The sequence below is a fragment of the Diabrotica undecimpunctata genome, chromosome 8, assembly GCF_040954645.1.
Source record: "Diabrotica undecimpunctata isolate CICGRU chromosome 8, icDiaUnde3, whole genome shotgun sequence".
Taxonomy (NCBI): domain Eukaryota; kingdom Metazoa; phylum Arthropoda; class Insecta; order Coleoptera; family Chrysomelidae; genus Diabrotica; species Diabrotica undecimpunctata.
This window is the reverse complement of record NC_092810.1, coordinates 47664786-47684868: the sequence shown is the minus strand read 5'-3', so window position 1 is coordinate 47684868 and position 20083 is coordinate 47664786. Positions and strand designations below refer to the sequence as shown.

General features: G+C 35.2%; 1 protein-coding gene across 2 annotated transcripts; it reads left to right on the top strand.

The window, feature by feature from the left end:
* Nucleotides 1-3312: 3312 nt before the first annotated feature.
* On the top strand, nucleotides 3313-19366 carry l(2)efl (lethal (2) essential for life). Of its 2 annotated transcripts, XM_072540205.1 has the most exons (4): nucleotides 3313-3472; nucleotides 15625-15864; nucleotides 16283-16378; nucleotides 18945-19366. In XM_072540205.1, exons 2-4 carry the CDS (start codon nucleotides 15625-15627, stop codon nucleotides 19278-19280), a joined length of 672 nt encoding a protein of 223 aa, XP_072396306.1. In that variant the 5' UTR covers nucleotides 3313-3472; the 3' UTR covers nucleotides 19281-19366. The 2 variants fall into 2 exon arrangements, with proteins under 2 accessions (XP_072396306.1, XP_072396307.1); XM_072540206.1 differs by lacking the exon at nucleotides 16283-16378.
* Nucleotides 19367-20083: the final 717 nt, after the last annotated feature.

The window sequence follows — 20083 nt, the reverse complement described above, 5'->3', positions numbered from 1 at the left end:
AATACACTTCAGAGGGGTACGAAACAGAGCAGCATTGGTATATTGTATTCCCACGCTTTTTCTATTATATGTCTAGTGTTCAGTATCTGCACCACTCATCAGGCCATTCACCTGTGATCCATATTATGTTGCACATATATCCAGTATTATATCTACACCAATTTCGTCCAGTACTTTTAGAGTCTCTCCTCGTATGCCATCGATTCCTGTTTTTTTTTGTTTCTTAGTTGGTTGAGAGCCTTCTCTATTTCTACTCGTAAAATAATAGGCTCTCTTATTGCATGTTTCTTATGTTCTGAGACTGATGCATCTTTTGCAATATCTTTATATAATTCTGAGCAGTAATTTTTCCAAGTCTTTGCACTTCTTTCTATGCCGGTTTTTACTCCTCCATTATGGTCTTGAATGTCTTGAAGTTGTTTCTTGAGCTCTCGGGCCAAATATTTTACTCTTTTAAATAAAATCCACAAGGAAAATAATTCCTGCAGCTGGCTGTATACCACGTATAACAAAAAGAGGTTAGTCTTTGTATGTGGGTATATTTTATTTTATAAAAACCCTTAAAAGGGCAACATTAAAAGCACGAACGTTTTCGGAACAACTGTTCCATCATCAGGTTAAAATACAGGTTACCATGCCTGAGCCACGAAAATATTTGGGTAAAAACCCTTTAAAATGTAATGTGTTACCAAAGATTGTACATGATGTTAATAATATTATATGATGTGTAATATTTTAATTAAATTTTACTTCAGGTAACATACATCCATGCTTAAGTGAGTTCCAGTGTCCGGAGAGTAAACCTCTTCAAACGGACTACGGCTGGTAACAGTTACCAGAAGACTACTTCACAACAAAATTAGACGCAAATGCGAGGAAGATCTCGAAGATACCCAATTTGATTTTAGAAATTCTATGGGAACCAGGGAGGCACTTTTTGCGCTTAACATCCTATTACAAAAATGCCGTGACCAAAGAAAAGATGTGTTTGCATGTTTCGTGGACTTCAAAAGGACATTCGATTAAGTACAGCATGTAAAATTAATACAAATACTGAAACATATCGGAATAGATGACAAGGATATTCGTGTCATTAAAAATTTGTACTGGAATCAAACTGCTATCGTAAAAATTGGAGATAACTACACCGATGAAATCTCCATACAACGAGGAGTTGCAAGGTTGCATTTTGTCGCCAACATTGTTCAATGTTCAATGTTTACTCGGACCAATTATTTAAAAAGGCACTTGAGAGACAACCATATGGAATAAAAATCAACGGGGAACTACTTAATGTGATTAGATATGCAGACGATACAATAATTCTGTCAGATAATATTGAAGGTCACCAAATTCTACTTGATCGTATTCACGAGGTAGGAGAGGAAATAGGCATTAAAATAAACTCAAACAAAACCAAATTTTTAGTGTTTATTCGTGACCCACATCCCGATCCAAAGCTTCAATTAAACGGAGTCCAAGTTGAGAAAGTTCACAAAATGACATATTTGGGAACTGTGATAACGGACCAACTAGATTCAGACGTAGAAATAAAACGCAGAATAGAAATGACTAAAACTAATTTTATGAAAATAAAGACATTTCTTTGCAATAATCATCTCAGTTTAGAACTAAGACAAAGAATGGTTAAGTGCTATGTTTGGTCCGTACTTTTGTATAGTGCAGAAGTGTGGACGCTAAAAGTATCGATCATGAACAAAATTGAAGCATTGGAAATGTGGGTTCATAGACGAATGCTAAAGATACCTTGGACAGCAAGTCTTAGGCAAAATAGAGGGCAGGCGTAAAGGTGCAGGAAGAAAACAAGTTTCTTTAAAAAACATTCGTGAATGGACACAGATATCAAATGCAGGACAGTTATTCCCTATTGCAGAAGATCGAGAAGCTTTCGCAATGGTGATCGCCAACGTCGGATAATTCTGAAATGGCACGCGAAGAAGAAGAAGCTATGGAGACTTGGACAAAGAAGTGAGAGATCAAGTACAAAAAGCAAAAGCAAATAGACTGGCCGGATGCCTTAATAATATTATATGGCGAAACAGACACATTAACACTGAGATGAAGTCAAAAATTTATAAACCCAGTATAAGACCAATAATGGCATATGCCTCAGGAACAAGAACCGACACAGCTATAACGCAAAGGCTACTGGAAACTGCAGAGATCAGAGTACTGGGAAGAATTACAAGAAATAAGTACGCTGAGAGATCAAAAGAGAAGTGAATACATTAGAAGAAAATGTAACGTACAGTGTATAGAATGGAATAGCCACATAAGCAGAATGGAGGAAACCCGTGTCGTCAAAATAGCAAGAGATAAGTCACCAATGAGCAGAAGAAGTATCGGACGACTGCGCAAAAGATGGAGTAACAACCGTCCATAGAGGTATTATTCCACCAATAAATAAGCAGAATTGCTTATAAAGAGGAAGAAGAAGAAGAAGAAGACAACACAAATTATACCAATATTCAGAAGAACTGCACCATTTTATAAACTAACCATTCATCGAGGAACATTTATCCTTGATATGGTAAACAAGGATAAATGTTCCTCGATGAATGGTTCGTTTATGAAATGGTGAAGTTCTTCTGAATATTGGTATAATTTTGGTTGTCTTTTTCTTTTTCCTACGGTGATAACCAGTTATAAGGTTGTTCCAACCTTATAACTGGTTATCACCGTAGTTAGCTTGTAGATCTGCTATAAAAGTCGAAACAAAAGATTCCTAAAGATTGAAATCGCCTTGTCCCAGAATCAGTCTCTTTATTAATTCTAAGATGGCATCAAGTTCGCCGTGTCAGCTAGTTCATAAATTAAATACAAAACACTTTACATGTATGTATGTTTCAATATATCTTGTTGAAAATTCACTGACAGAGTTTTGATTTTACGTAAGACCTTTCTATCGATGCTGTTATTTTATCAGAACCTATTGAATAAAAATTTATGAAATAATTGTGTAGTAAAATAGTTTTTAAATTTACCGGATGAGTCTACCGGGAACACCTCTTGTAATTTTAACCTTTCCATATCTATTTCAGTCCAGAAGTCAACGAACTTCCTATGCAATACGATAATATAACTATATTCCTTATGGCATAATTAAAGCGGACTACCTCAGACCTACAGCCCACGCGTTACGTTCTTACAAAATGAGAGCAATAAATGAAAATACTTTATTATTTCCATCTTATATTGAGTTTACTCACAAAGTTATTTTCGACCCATGAAAAATACTAAAACTAGACGTAAACGTGAAACTTGAAACCCTGCCAAATCACCAAGTTTTGATTCATCTTTTCGAAATTTTCTAGAAATAGCGAGAATACTGTTGCAGCAGGAATATTTACATATTGTGGTGTATATAATACTGCTTTCCAAGGTGAGGGGCGTCACAATCGTGCTTAGCTTCGCTGTGGTAAGGTGCATCTGACGAAGAAAAACCATCAAGGTAAAAATAATGTTTAACACTTTTTTAAATAAGTTAAATAATTGGAAAATATTATAACATTTTACATTTATTTAAGTTAATCCAAAATAAATTATAAGCTTTTTTAATTCAATAAAAAACAATATTAACGATATAAATAGCATAAAAACGATTCTATTATCTCGTCAAACTCAATATTTCGCTAATATTTATTAGCTTCATCAGGAGTGCACTAAAATTATTATCGACAACAATTAATACATAAAACATACTTACAAACAAATAAAAACTTACAAGAGTAGAATCATTAAAACCAAACCAGCGCATCACAGAAAATTATACTAAAATAATAACTAATACCATTTTTAAAATACAATAACTTTTTTTGCTTAAATATTATCCATTTGTAATATATATATATATATATATATATATATATATATATATATATATATATATATATATATATATATATATATATATATAAATATGTTTGGATGGGTTGAAGACAATAAAAAGGGGGCTATTAGATAACTATTTTTTACTACTCAAGCTTTTAAGTGGAACGAATAATTTCAAAAAAATAGTAACTCTCCAAATAAAATTAGGTTAGTTAATAAAATTTAGCTGCTACACATGCTTAAAAAACACTATTGTAAATAAATATTTCGTCTAATAAATGTTTCTCTTTCTTTTTCTAATTCGTTTAGAAATGTAATTTTGAAAAAATTATTTAAACAAAAACAATTGAATTTTGATAAATTATAAATAAATTAGAATAGCAACTAATAGAAATTGCAAATAACCCAAAGAAATGAATGCCAACTTACAGTTTTTATTTTATTTTTTTTTGACAATTATATTGCCAAAATTAAAATTTAGTTAAATATTCTTTTTTATTTAATAATAAAAAAGAAGATTATTTATTATTCACAGATACCTGCAAAAATGTAACAAGTATATGGAAAATTATATTAAAAATGTTATATTTACTGGTTTTATAAATGAATTATAAAGAAATACTATACTCTGATCTTTTGTTTAAATTATTATTACTCTTGCTAATACATTATTTTTTAAAAAAGTCCTTTTGCAATTATTACCTTCATTACACAAAATTTTAATGTTATCACAATCCATAATATGGTCTTTGTCGATTACATGTTCTGCCAAAGCACAAGATGGTTTATTCTACAATCTCCCTTGTGGGAAATAATTATCACGATTTTGTAGATTTCTCCCGGTCTCACCAACATACACAGCGTGAACTCAGTGTGAAGCTGTGTATGTTGGTGAGACCGGGAGAAATCTATAAAATCGTATTATTTCTCACAAGAGTGATTGTAGAATAATAAAACCATCTTGTGTTTTGGCAGAGCATGTAATCGACACAACAACCATGTTATGGATTTTAATAACATTAAAATTTTGTGTAATGAAGGTAATAAATTCAAAAGGACCTTTTTAGAAATGGTTTGAATTAGGGATGGCGGTTTTTGACAAAACACCGGTTTTCGGTTATACCAGTTTTTTTTGCTTACAGTTTAACCTGGCGGATATAACCAGCCAAAAAAAACGGTTTTTCCAAAAACCGGTTTTCGGTTCTTTTAATCCAGTAGGTTACAAAGTTATATTTACAATGCACTTTAGTTTGCGATACTTCTCCAAAATAATACCTAACCTAATCCTAATCACCGTAAAAACCTAATAACCGGTTTTTACTTTAAAAATAAAAACCGGTTATAACCGGGACAAAAAAACAACCGATAAAACCGGTTATTGCGAAGTAAAAAACCGGTTTTCGGTTAAAACCGGTAGGTTTTTCCCATCCCTAGTTTGAATTAGCAAGAGTGATAATAATTTAAACAAAAGATCAGAAATTTAAAATCTAAGAAAAATTTATAATTCTATTATTTCTCTAAATTCATTTAGAAAACTAGTAAAATATTACATTTTTAATTTAATTTTCCATATAGTTGCTACATTTTTTCAGGTATCTGTAAATACGAAATAAATCTCCGTCTACCGTTTCGTCGGTATCTTCGTAGCTGATCTCTTTTCCTTCATTCATTTATTGATATTCTATTCTATATTCCATGTTAATTATTTCTTTTGGACTTTGTCTAGAATCTCTGTGTTTTGTTTTATTTTTCGTTTTATTTCTTCATTGCGGATTATATTCAGCGTTGTAAATTTACAACTGCTTCTCGTATCGTCTTCAGTGGCGGCTGGTGTGGTAAAATTTTGGGTAGGCCAAGCCAGCAAATTACATATAGCTATGTGTAATCAGTGGCGGATTCAGAGGGAGAGGTCATGGGGTCATGACCATCCCCCTCACGTTAAACATATTTAAAAACCCACTTATCCTATTGGTGGTAAGATTAAAAGTGACCTTGCATCAGAGAAAAGTAATCACCCTCAAGATCCAAGACCTCCCCAAAAAAATTTCTGTAGCCGCCAGTGTGTGTAATACGTATTTTTTTTGTGTGAGAGTTGCAATTGTGTTGTTTGTTTTTAAGGTTTGTTTAAAAATATGTTACAATTATATATTATGTTACATATTTTTTTATCATAATTTAAAAGGAAATTCATATTACAATTCGATAATTACGTTACAAGTGACAACGATGGTGGCCGTAGGCCCGATCGTGTGGTGCCTAAACAGCAAGCATAAACACGACAATATAAATCGTTGTCCGGCAAGCTGCTTAACTTCAAACGCTTTTTGTACGGGGATTTTATGTGAGCTGGGTCGGCCACTTCCGATCGGGAATATTAATGATATTTAAAACGCCTGAATGCGATTTGATGCTTTCTGTGGTAATATAATAACATAGTTGTTTTAACGGACGCTAATATATTGAGTGATTTAGTACATTTAAAAGTTATTTATATGCATTAACATAATTTTTGAATATGTGTTTTTCAATTTTAAAGCTCTTAAAATTATTGGGTAGGCCCGGCCTATCCTGCCTACTCCCAAAAGCCGCCACTGATCGTCTTGTAACGAAAGTTGACGATCACTTCTTTAAACGCATCCCTATCTTTTGCTACGTAAAATATCTGTTATACACTGAGGTTAGTTCAATATCTGGTATATTGTTCTGATAAGCTATTTTCTTGTGGCATCTTAATGCAATTATTATTTTGTATTGAGAATAAGCCACAATTTAAGTTTGAAATAAGATAAGTTTATTTTTGACGTTTCGATTTCCACTTCGGAAATCGTTTTACTGTCTTGTTGAGTTTTAATATTTCCTTATTTGTAATTTTAGTCATCTAAAGAATTTTAGTCTAATAATACGTAAAGCCATATTTCGAATTCTCTAATTTTTTTATGGATTGGGATTTCAATCTCCAAGCATTCTAGGAACCGTAATCTAATAGCCAAACTTAATTTCCTATTTATGAAAATTGAGTTATTTACAAATCCTTTTCTGATCACGCCATATTTGGTTTTATTTTAAATTCATTGTCAGTCCCATTTCTTTGCTTTTTATTGTTAATTCTTTCCCAAACAACTTGGAGGTCCTATACTTGTCTTTCTCTCTCTCTTGCCGTTTCCTCATTACTGAAGATCGTGAGTTTTTCCAATATTCCTAACAATTTTTTTTCATTGGTGTCTCTATCTTCAACTGCTCTGTGAGCTTCGCATAATGAGTTTCCAGCTGAATTCTTAATTTGGTCGTACCATTCAGTTGGTAATCGTCCTCTTGATCTTCTCCTTAAAACGGTTCCAGAAACAATTAATCTCTTCAAACTATCGTCACCTGTACGAACCACGTGACCGAAAAATTGCAGAATACATTGCAGACAAATTGTGAACAGCCTTTTTTAATCTCAAGTTGGTTTAGAGTGGAAAGGGCATTCACCAGTCTCATCTTGATATTTTGAGAGATAGATCTGTCTTTCCAAACTTTAGTTACCGAACTTCTGCTTCACAGTTACCATCGTTCTTCTTCTTCTTCTGGTTCCTATCCGTTTCGGATGTTGGAAATCATATTGGCAATCATGACCTTGCTCGCTGCGGCTCGAAACAGCTCCGTTGGGGTTTTCTTAAACCATGTTCTTAAATTCCGCAGCCATGATATTCTCCTTCTACCGGGTCCTCGCTTACCTTTGACTTTACCTTGCAATATAGACTGCAGCAGGGAGTAACGGTGCTGATTTCTCATAACGTGTCCCAGATATTGCAATTTTATGCGTTTGATCGTAAACACAATCTCTGGTTCCTTCTTCATTTTTTCTAGAACTTCGTTGTTCGTGATCCTTGCTGTCCATGATATTCTCAGCATTCTTCTATAAAGCCACATCTCAAATGCTTCAAGTTTTTTAATAGTGGTGTCTGTAAGCGTCCATGCCTCCGCCCCGTACAACAACACAGAGAAAACATAGCACCATCGTTAGTTATACTAAACCCGAGATAGATAAAACTGTCGACTATCTGGTATTCCTGTAACATGTTAGTGAGTTAAATAGTGTGGAATCTATCGACCACCATTATTTTTGTTTTAGCTTTATTTATTTTCAGACCAACTTTATTGCTTTCGTACTCAACTCTTCGTAGGAGATTAAACATTTCTTGCTCATTTGCTGCTATTAGTGTAGTGTCATCAGCAAATCTTAAATTGGAGACTTTTCTACCAGCCACTGTTACTCCACCGGCCCATCCATCTAAAGCCATCCTCATGCCATGTTCATCATAAATGTCGAATAATTCAGGTGACAACACGCATCCTTGTCTAACACCTCTCCTGGTATTGAATTGGTTTGGGAACTTCTGATCTAGTCGTATTGTTGCTATGTGGGACTGATACAGATTTTAAGTAAGTGTCACCATGTGCATAGGTGGATTCATTTCTATTAAAATGAACCACATATTTTTCCAGCTTACACAATCAAATGCCTTTTGGTAGTCAACGAAGCATATAACCATATGTACTTGAAATTCTCTAGATTTTTCAATGAGTTGCCTCAGGTTCAGGATTTGTTCCCCTGTACCTTTACCCTTTACAAACCCCGCTTGTTCCTGAGGTATTTGGTAATGTAGATAGGTTTTTAATCTGTTTTTGATGATATGCAACAATATTTTACTAGCATTTGTTATTAGTGACAGTATGCGGTAGTTTTCACATCTGGTAGTAGTTCCTTTTTTGTGTAGATATAAATTGAGGGATATAAATTGAGGTACACCAATCAGATGGCCATTTTCCTGAATTCCAAACAGCGACACAGATAGAATGGATGATATGTAATCCTTTGTTACCTAGTAACTGTAGTATTTCACCTGGTATTAAATCAATGCCTGGGGATTTATTTCTTAGTGATTTAATTGCATCTTTGACTTCAGCGAGTAAGACAGTAGGTTTTCTAGGGTAGTCAGAGGGTTATTGATTTTCTGCTGGTACCTCGTTATTTTTATATAACTCGCCACAGTAGTTTCGCCATGTTTCCAATATTTCGTCAGTCTCGGTCTTTAGATTACCTTCCTTATCTATTACAGACCACGTTTACAGTCCTCTGCCGCACTTTCGATAAAGCTCTGTATTAATAGTTTGTTCCGTATCTAGTTTTATATTCTTTTCTGCGTTGAATCACAGTCCACGTATTATCGGATATCCACGGCTTACGGCCCGTGGAAACCGCTGCCTCACAGTCTTTTGCAGCCTCGATTACCTTATCTTTGAGATAGATATAAGTGTTCTTAGGGTCACTATCTACTTGGTCTAAAGAAAGAGCTTCTTTTAGATTTTGTTGGAAGTCATTAATTTTTGATGGATTTAGAGACATGACTTTTCTTAGGGGACTTCTTTTTGGACTTTAAAACGAAGTCGAACGTTTAATACCAGGAGTTGATCTTTTCCACAGTCTGCGCCTATACTTATAGGTACTATATTTTCTTCAATAATTCCAGTATCGTCTTCAAATCTTATGTTATTAACGATGTAACTAAATGTTGAGAAGTGGCTTGAGAGAATAAATAATTATCATTGTATGAAAATAGGCCATAAACACCTGAGTCATCTTTTGGCAATAGTAAAGCTATATAAAATCTATTACTCGATAATAATGACTTATGATATTGGTAGAAGATTAAAAAAGAAACAGTAATAGTTTAAAATAATTGTTTGGAGCGTTGCCAAGTTCTAAATTAGTAGCTTTTATCATACATTTGGTGTTAATTTTGTTTTTTTTTTGGCTAAACATTACCTTTGGCAATGAAAACGATTTTTGAAACTGAGGAAAATATAAACTACTTTATTTACCTGTTGCTTTATATGTTTTGTTTTACAAATTACAGTTGGCAATGAAAGCGGGTTTTGAAATTTAGGAAAAAATACAACCTACTTTGTTTATCTAATGGTTTATATTTAAACATTACTGATTGTTTATGATTTGAAATAAAAATGTTCCTTATATATCTTTAATTAATAAGACCTTATATGGAATATAATGTATGAATAATATATTCACGTTTATGTTCTTCCATCTAAGGATATGACTCTCAGGTATATAAGTTCTATTTATCCAGGGGTTTGGTGAACCAGTTCCTGGTGTTGATCATCTTTATATAGGTCTCGCCAATACTATCTCCATGTCTCTGTTATATTTTCTTTATTGGTTCTCAGGGTTCATGAATGGTCTTCAATGCCCCAAGTTCTGGCTTTAAAGTCTCTTGCTATGTAGCATATTTTCTAAATAGACCTCTCAGCTAGCTGTTTTGATCGTGGCCCACAATTAATTTGGGCCCTCGTTTTATTTCTTCGTTGACGTTTCTTAAACCCGCTTTTTCCCTTTCACTATGTACACCACTTTGACAAAGAATTCTTCTATTTTCAAGTATTTTAAGGGTTTCATCTGTTGTCCAGTGTTTCTGTTTCACAGTACTATTTAGCTTTGGGCGATTAATTGGTGTTCTTCCACAATGTTTAAAATTCTGCCATATTATGTACCCTTACGAATAGAGGGAATACTTTTTAGCGGTTCTTGGAAAAGGTCATCCTTCTTTCTTAGTTCTATTCTCGTTGTCTAGGCGCTTTAAGTTTAAGCTTTACTTAAGCTTTAAGAAGAATATGGTCTGATCCGCATATCACCCCTGGATATGATCTGACTAGATTTAGTCACCTCCCAGAGTTAAGCAATATGTCAACACACAACCAAGTTGACACAGGGATTTCCAAAATTGAGAAGCTTCTCCAAGAAGCGTCAGCCCTGGCTATCCCAATAACAAGATATAATCCATATACTCCAACTTTACCACCCAAAATTATCGCTCAAATCAAATTTAAACGAAAAATGATCAGAGAGTATAAAATATATAGAGACCCCCTCATCAAGACAGAGTACAACAAGCTCTTGGCGGTTATAAGGTTGGAAGTAAACAAGCTGAAGCAAAAACGGTGGATACCTGTCACAGCCGACTTTGACTACCGACATGGCGCTGTATTCTGAAATAAACTTAAAGTTCTAACGAAACAGAAAAGTCAGCCACGATCTCACCTCATAGTTATTAACATCATCCTCAACAATCCACAAGATAAGGCCGAAGCCTTCAAAAATACATTACAGGTCGTCCTCGTTTCCCCTAATAACCATAACTTCGGCGAAAGAACCAAAAGAGACGCCGAACGGAGAATGGAAGATATATTCTATTACCCTCAGGTACACGATGGACCACATCCTCATTCGATAATGGCCCCTGTGACTGAGGACACCGTCAGGCAGATGTGTAATATTGGAAAAATCACATCTCCTGGCTCTAATATAATCAATGCATCTCTAACGCTGAGCTACTTTCAAATTCCGTGGAAAGTGGCCAGCACACTTATGATTCCCAAACAAGGGAAAACCCTTACCAACCCTGAATCGTACGGACCTATTTCTATACTAAGCACCCTAGGTAAACTCATAGAATTCCTAGACGCTCACCTTGCCATTCCAGATTACCAATTCGGATTCAGGGCTGAACATTTCACGCAAAATGCATTGGTTGAAGCAACAACCTTCATTTCACAATCTCTTAACGAAAGGAACCACGTCATAGTCATATTCCTAGTCGTTCAGAAGGCATTCGATCAGGTCTGGCACACAGACCTGATTGAAAAACTCCACCTTGCTGGACTGCCCACTCCTTTCGTTAAACTAATTAATTCCTATCTCTCTAATCGGACGATAAGGATCAAAGTAGGTGACCATCTATCCACCCCCTTTACTCCAGAAGCTGGAGTACACCAGGGCTCAATATTTGCACTAGTATTATAAACAGTCTACAACAGTGACATCCCCCGCTCACAGCATAGATCGGAGACCCTGCTCCTGTACGCTGATGACACTGCTCTCCTCATATCAGGACCACACAGAGAGCGTGGACAATTGTCCGTATTCGAAAGAGGCCAACATTTCTTTCTCAAAAGACAGAGTCATTAGATGGTGCAATAAATGGAGAGTGACTATAAATCCCTCCAAAACTTAATTAATTCTCTTTAAATCCTCAAATTGCCGCGAGGAACGAAAAATCCTTAGATCCTGTATGAGGGTGAGCTGGCATTACCCATCAGCGCACATACATACACTGGCTAATATAATACCAATCAAGGAAAGAATCTTATCCCTCAGCAGGAGGTACGTCCTTAGAACTATTGCCGGCTCGAACAACAGAGCCAAACGAATATTAAAGACTCCATGCAATCGCCGAGGGCACATACTCACCAGGCTTCCTCAAAGAAAAGTTCCGTTCCCTCCAGCCAAACTTCTACACAACACTGGACAAGAACTCCCTGATGAGTATTTTGAAATTCTAGAATCAACCCCCATCAAATATCGTAGTTAACACTGCACACCAAAAACGCTGATCAAGAGTCGTTCCATTGTATGGCTGGTAACCCCTGAAAGTACCTCCTTGGCTTGCTTGGCAAAGTTCACCCAAACTCCTCTTGTGCGCTTCAGAAACATCACCTACCCAGTTACGCCACCTTCTGACCCCCTGCTCCTCAGTAGTCCACTACTTCTCCACTCGAACATCGCTCAACACGTTTCTCCCCTCCACTACTCCTAGAAAAAAAAGAGGAGTACCCCTTCCTTGAAGAAGCATAAGCTTCTTCTTCTTAAGGTGCCTTCTCCATTACTGAAGGTTGGCTATAACTACAGCAAATTGCTCTCTATCTTGAGCTGTTCTTAGTATCGAATGTGTGTCCATGCCTGTCCAGTCTCATAAGCAAGGTTAAAACTCAGGACCGACCGACTGGATTCATGATCTCCAGCAAATATTAGTGAGAATGTAATCAATTTGATTTCTAGACCTACCTTCAGGACTTTTCCAAGTAAGAACTCGGTGTACATGGTGTTTAAATCGAGTATTTATATTAGAATAATTACTTGTGATAGCAAACTCGATTAAGCGGTTTCCTCTTTCGTTTCTCTGACCTATACCGAACTTTTCCAGCACATTTATATTATTTATTTCCCAGTATTCACAAAAGATCATAGAAGAAGGTATATTCAGGGCAAAAATAGAACAAATGTGATAGAACATGAAAATAAATCCTAATACAATTTTGAGGAATATGGTAGTCTAAATACAGACACTCCCATTGAAATACTTGGAAATGCCTCAGGAAAGATGTTTGGGAATAAAGAGACTTGGTGTTGGAAAAAAGAGATTTAAAAAAATAAAAGAGAATGTCATCGCGTACCTTAGGTTGTGGACCAATGAGTACGTCGATGCGTATCGCCCCTCCTTTTATCTTTTATACAATTTACGATTCGCCAATTGACTTGGAAACGCACACATCGATACGAAATATATATATACAAGGATTTCCACAGTTTTCACTGTATTCCTTCACTCAACCTTTTTCTCCAATTTTTCCTGCTTAGCCAGTCCCCTTCCTGTAGGTTTCTTCTACTCATTGCTTCGTCCACTTCATCTCTGAAAGATCTTCGAGGTCTGCCTCTCTTTCTTCTTCCTATCGGGCTCCACTCTGTTATTCTATTTATCCACCGATTTTGGTCTGCTCTTCTGACATGACCGTACCAGGTTAACCTCTTCTTTTCGATGTAGTCTGTTATGTCGGAGTTCATTCCCATTCACCTCTTAATCTCCATGTTATTTATTCTATCTCTTCTTGTTACTCTGCAGCTTCTCCTTAGGAATTCAATCTCTGTTGCTCTTATTTTGTTTATGATTTTCTTATTTATTGTCCAATTTTCACACCCATAAGTGAGGATACTTCTTGTCATGGTATTATATATTTTTTTCTTTGTTTTCATGCTGATGTTCTTATCCCATAGTACCGGGTTCAATTTTCGTATGCAGTCTCTTGTTTGTCCTAGTCTATTTTTTATATCTTCCTCCGTTGTTCCTTTGTTTGATATTATGAAACCTAAATACTTATACTTGTCTGTTCCTTTGATTTGTTTACCTTAGTCTATTTCCAGCTGTTTTATTTCTGTATTCTCCGTTGTTAGGTATTCAGTTTTCTTTAGGTTTATTTCCATCCCATTCTTTGTATATTCCTGCTCCAGTTTTCTCATCATAAAACTGAGGTCATCCTCGTCTTGTGCGATCACTATTTGGTCGTCGGCAAAACTTAGCGTATATAGATATTCATTCCTTACTGGTATACCCATTCCTTCGCACTTTCTTTTCCATTATTTCAGGGTTTTTTTCCAGGAATATTTTGAACAGGGTGGGGGATGTGGAGCAACCCTGTAGTAGTCCCTTTGTCGTTTTAAATGGACCGCATATTCTATTGCCCGTTTTGATAGCTACTTCGTTATTCTTGTAGAGTGCTTTTACCGCGTTTATTAATCTTCGTGGAACTTCGATGTCTTCCATTGCTTCCCATAGCTTGGTTCTAGGTATTGAGTCATATGCCTTCTAAAGACCAACAAAAGCCAGATGGACGGATCTATTTTTGGCCATTCTTTTTTCTATTAGTTGTTCGACCGTGTAAATGTGATCTAAGCATGCTTTCCCCGCTGTGAAACCTGCCTGGTCTTCTCCGATTTTATCTTGTATATATATTTCTAATTTTTCCTTTATGGTTTTTCCATACAGTCTGCCTATAGACGATATAATGCTGATTCCCCGATAGTTTTCGCAGTTTTTTCTATTTCCTTTCTTGTATATTGATGTCATATATGCTTGGGTCCATTCTGCCGGTAAGTTTTCTCCATTCAGTGCTCTCTCAAACATTTTATGTTTGAGAGAGCACAAACGATACGAAATAAAAATGTATAAAAAGGGTGCATTTTCCAAGCCAAGGCAGTCTAGTCTTGCTCCGGCTCCCACATAGGGTCTTCTATATCCTACGGGGCTATGCTCCCTACTCGTCCTTAGACTTTTTTGCTTGAACCTTTCTACTTTCAAACTGTGTTTTATTGTAAGACATTACCTAACCCACCAAATTGGGACAGAAGCGCAGAGGAAACTTCGATTGGACTGGTCGAAGCCCTCTGCAGAGCACCTAGGGAGTATATATGAGTTAATTTTAGCAAGACCCCAGCCTCCCTATGGTGACAAGAAGAAGAAGTTATATAAAGAGTGGCAAAAAAATATGTCGGATATAGATCTTCAATGCTATAATGTCGACAAAAAAGGTACTTTGACAATTTATTAAATGAATTTGACATAAAACTAGTTGAGCTAATGGAAAAAGTAAAAGCAAGTTTAGTACCAAAGTACCAAGCGACGAAGTTGTTTAAGCACTTCAAACACTAAAAAAAGGTAAATCAGTTGGAGGCGATGATATTTCTGGGAAAGTATGGATAGCTTTAAGAGAGACAGGAACAAGTTGGCTAACAGGTGTATATTAGTACTTGTTTACAAAAACAAAGGAGATGTACAACAATGTACAAACTACTGGGCCATAAAATTACTTGATCATACCATCAAAATATAGGAGAGAGTAATTGATGGAGGGAAACGTGAAGAAACTGAAATATCCGATAATCAATTTCATTTTGTGCAGTGCAGATCAAAAACATGTAATTTTAATTATAAGGCAGCTGATAGAGAAATAAAAAAAAGAAACAAATGCTCATAGGATATTCATTGATCTTAATAAAGCATATATTAGAGATCCTGGAGACATTTTCTGGTAGGCACTCAATAAGAAAGCAATTTTTTTATTAAAATTTTTTCCTGATTACACCGTTTACTTATGTTTCAGATGTCCATGGTTCCACTTCTTTTCCGTGACTGGTGGGATGAAGAAGACCTCCTCCGTCCTTCCAGACTTCTCGACCAACAATTTGGTTTAGGATTAAGAAGAGATGATCTTCTTAACTCGATCAGAGATGTACCCAGAAGATCTGCATTTCCCAGATATATTAGACCATGGTCTACAAGCTCTGCTCTACAAAGACAAGATTCCGGCTCGACAATTACACAAGACCATGATAAATTTCAGGTAACTATTTTGATATGCAACTTTAGACTTTTTGTATTACTACAAATTAATAAATTTGGTAATTCTCATTCTTCTTTCAATTGCTACATCCCAAATCGAGCATTGCAAGTATGTGGCGCTTGCCTTTAAGTTCTGACGCCGATGTTGTGCGTGCATTGTCACTTCACTCTTCCATCTTTTTCGTAGCCTGCTTTTTGATACACTTTATTATATGAGACTGGTCTTGACAGACTATCCTCATCCATACTCACTGCTTTATCGTGCATTTGAAATGTCTTTATGTATGTTTTTATCTATAGTTTATTACTTTCTACATTACACTATTTATTCCATTGTTAAGTTCACACTACACTGTTAATGAAAAAGTAATGATGAAATATCTGTCAATATCTACTTGCAACGTTTTCTTATAATGCAGGAGAAAGTCAGCTCGAATTACCAGGAAAATACTACGTTGGGTAGACAGTTAGAATCCGAAAGTATTAGGACGAAGGACAAAAGTCAGGATTTTGAGGTCAGTGGCGTTAAGGAGTGCCAACGAAATGTTTTAGTTTCTGGCTTTAACTTAAACGAAAAAATATACTTTAAAAATATTCTTTTTACCTATTTGAAAAAATATATTTTGTTATGAAATATATCATTCGACATAATTGTAGAAATAACTATTGGAGTTACATGGGATTTTTTCAATTTTCGCTTACCATTAAAAAGTAATTTATTTAATTTAATGAATTTAGTAAATAATAAAAGTAAAATGTAATGGCATATCATATGTCGCATTGTCCTTTTCTATTTGTTTTAAACGTTTCAACATTTGGCATTCGTTTCCCCAGGTAGCTGTAGCTTCCTCCGTGGTTTTGTTAGTTGTTGCCCTGGAAACCATCAGGGTCTTCTAATGCCATAAATCGGTCGCATTGCTCCTATAATGATCTTTTCCCAAGTTATTGTAACATGCTCCTTTTCTAACTTGGCTGCACCGTACTGAACACAACCAATAGTCAGAAATACGTATATACGGTTGCCTTCCATCAATATACCTTTTTTGGTTTTCTGTTTTGCGAGATATGCCATTACATTTTACTTTTAATATTCAATCGCATTATCCTTATATATATGTATATATATATATATATATATATATATATATATATATATATATATATATCAGGTATATCGATGGAAGGCTGCGGGTATTGGGATGGGGGGATAGCTCTGTCAGATAGCACACTAAGTAAAAATGTATTCGAAATTAATAACAAAATAAAAACTATAACCTAGATAATAAATATGTACAATAAAATTTAAATGCCAATCCTAACGATTACCGTATCGAAAGCTCGATGACCCACTGTTCAATACCTACGAAAAATAAAATATAAATAATGTCATAAAAATCGATTCGAAAATATGCCCGACCGTTCTGATCCATAAAGAAAAACTAAGCCAACACACCAAAGAGCTAATAGGTAAAAGAAGACAGCTGGCGGAAAAATACGGCTCCAACTACACAACAATGAAGAAATTAAATAAAGATATCCATCGGTCAATCCGAAAAGACGTAAGAGAAAACAATACAGGAGAAATAACTAAAATAATTTAAGAAAATACAATTTTAAAAGTTTTGAGGCGAAATACGAACAACATAGGCAACAAAAATATGTACAGAATAAAAAACAAAGATGGAAACATTACTACGGATAGAACCAAAATATTTGAGGTTGTTGAATCTTTTTATCGCGAAATATATGAGAGCACCGACGAAAGGCAAGATCATCCTCTACCCAAAATCAGAAACCAGGGATCAGAATTAATGCCAGAAATAACTCTATACGAAATCAAAACGGCACTGTTAGAAATAAAAAATAACAAATCCGTCGAAAATGAACATGAAAAACAACAAATCGACACGTCGCCACGTCGCCAGATTATCAGATAATCGATGGACAAAACGTATTGTCGAGTGGAGATCAAGACAAGAAGCAATACGGAGCAGAAGACGCCCACCAACTAGATGGACTGGCGATCTGAAGCGTGTTATCAATACCTGGATGTAAGCCGCCCAAGACAGAGACAGATGGAAAGAGCTGAGTGAGACCTATGTCCAGCAGTGGACGCATACAGGATGATGATAAATACATACACACTAACGAGAAGATATGATGGGTCAGAGGTAGAGTGAATGATCAATATTCGATCCGGCAAGGAGCGGGAAGAGACTAATCAATATTTAGCCATGGAACAGGTCTGCCTCAGATCAACACTCTAGGGCTGGGAAGGAAATGCCACTAGATCAACACTCTAGTAGAAGCGGTTGGCTTTCGGTCAATATCCAAAGGCCCGGTTGATTTCCCACCAGATCAGCACTGGTTTCTTTTGCGGCTTACGCTGTTTTATACCGTTGCCTATATCGTTGCCTCAAACCACATCGTTACAATATATACTCAGCCTTATCATTCTCTAGTTCGTCCGTCTAATTTTCCTAAGTTAATTTTGCATTTATATCGGAGTATATTATTAGCAAAAAATAGACATTTCTTTTTGCTACTGTAAATGCTGTTTTGCTACTTTTTTTAAATTTGTTATTAGTTTGTTTTTAGGCTGTAGTTCTATTATTATTTCTGAATCGTAATTCAGATCTGTTACTATTATCATGATCTTCATCTATGCTTCTATACCAATATAATAGCATCATAAAATATTCTAATTAAACCAGTCAAAGATTTTTTCTGGTAGGTACGTAATAATATAACTTTGACGATATTTTATATCATTATATGACTTATTATCTCTAGCTATATAGAAAATAGAAGTATGTTACTTTGTTTATGTAGAATAGAATAATATTGTAAGTGTATTTCTGCAATTATGCTCAGAATGATTAATTTTTGGTGTCGTTGATAACCTAAATATATGTTTTGCACTACAATTTACGCAGTTACGTATATAATGCATAATTTGAAATATAATAAGAAATAAAACAGAAAATACTGATAAACAAATTTCACTTCACCTGACGACCACACAAACTACATTCAATTTTCATTCTGTAATTCTAACTAAAGTTTTTTCTTTTATTTTAGGTTATTTTAGACGTCCAACAATTCGCCCCTAGCGAAATCACTGTAAAAACCAACGGCAACAGCATCTTGGTCGAAGGTAAACATGAAGAAAAACAAGACGAACATGGATACATAATGAGACACTTTGTCAGACGATACGTTCTTCCACAAACCCACGATGCCGAAAATGTGGTTTCTTCGTTGTCTTCAGATGGTGTTTTGACAGTAAGCGCACCAAAGAAAACCGAAAAGCCTGTAGCCTCAGAAAGAGTGGTACCCATCACACAAACTGGACCCGCCAAGAGCACTGTAACACCCGTAGTAGAGTCTCCTCAACCTCAACCACAAGTGAACTAAGAGATCTTGACTAATAAGGCTGATATTTAATTTAATTTTTTATTTATTATATTCTTAAAACTAACAAAATTAAATAATAAATTTAATATCTGTGTTTATTTTTCGATCAATTTATTTGGTCGACCAAACAGTTCTTCGGTTAAAGAAATTAAAATACATATTGATGTAGTATACTGTCGTGGTATGTATTATCAAGCTCTGGTGCTCCGAGTTATCTACTTTTCTTTCTACGAGTGATGGTATCGACAGTAAAAAGCACGTTTGTATAGATTAGTCGCTTTTGAATTGTTATTTTATAGGAGAATCCTACGAATATCATGGAAATAAAGAATGTCAAACGTTGAATTAACCAGAATGATGAAAAATAAACCAGACATGATACTAGCCATTAATAAAACCAAAACTTTGGCATTTGGGAAATGAAAAAAAAAAAAAGACAAAATACAAATTATTACAACTCATCATTTTGCAAGGTAAAATTAAAGAAAGGCGAAATAATTGAAGAAGACTAATACACTAGCTTAGAAATCTGAGGGAATATTTTGACTGGGCAAAGCTATTTAGAATGACGGCCAATAAGGTCTTCAGTGACTTGATGGTTGCCAATATTCGACAGAAGATGGACTTGAAGAAAAAGTAGGTTAGTCAAATGACTATTTCTTAATCTACCTCTTCTTCAAATAATTGATGTTGAGGTTTGAAAACTTTCTCTTTTTTCTTCGTTTACATCTAAGTTTCAAAGATATTAATTTCTTAAAACGATTTTCCTTCATCGCCTCCCACATCACAGTAAAATACTTATA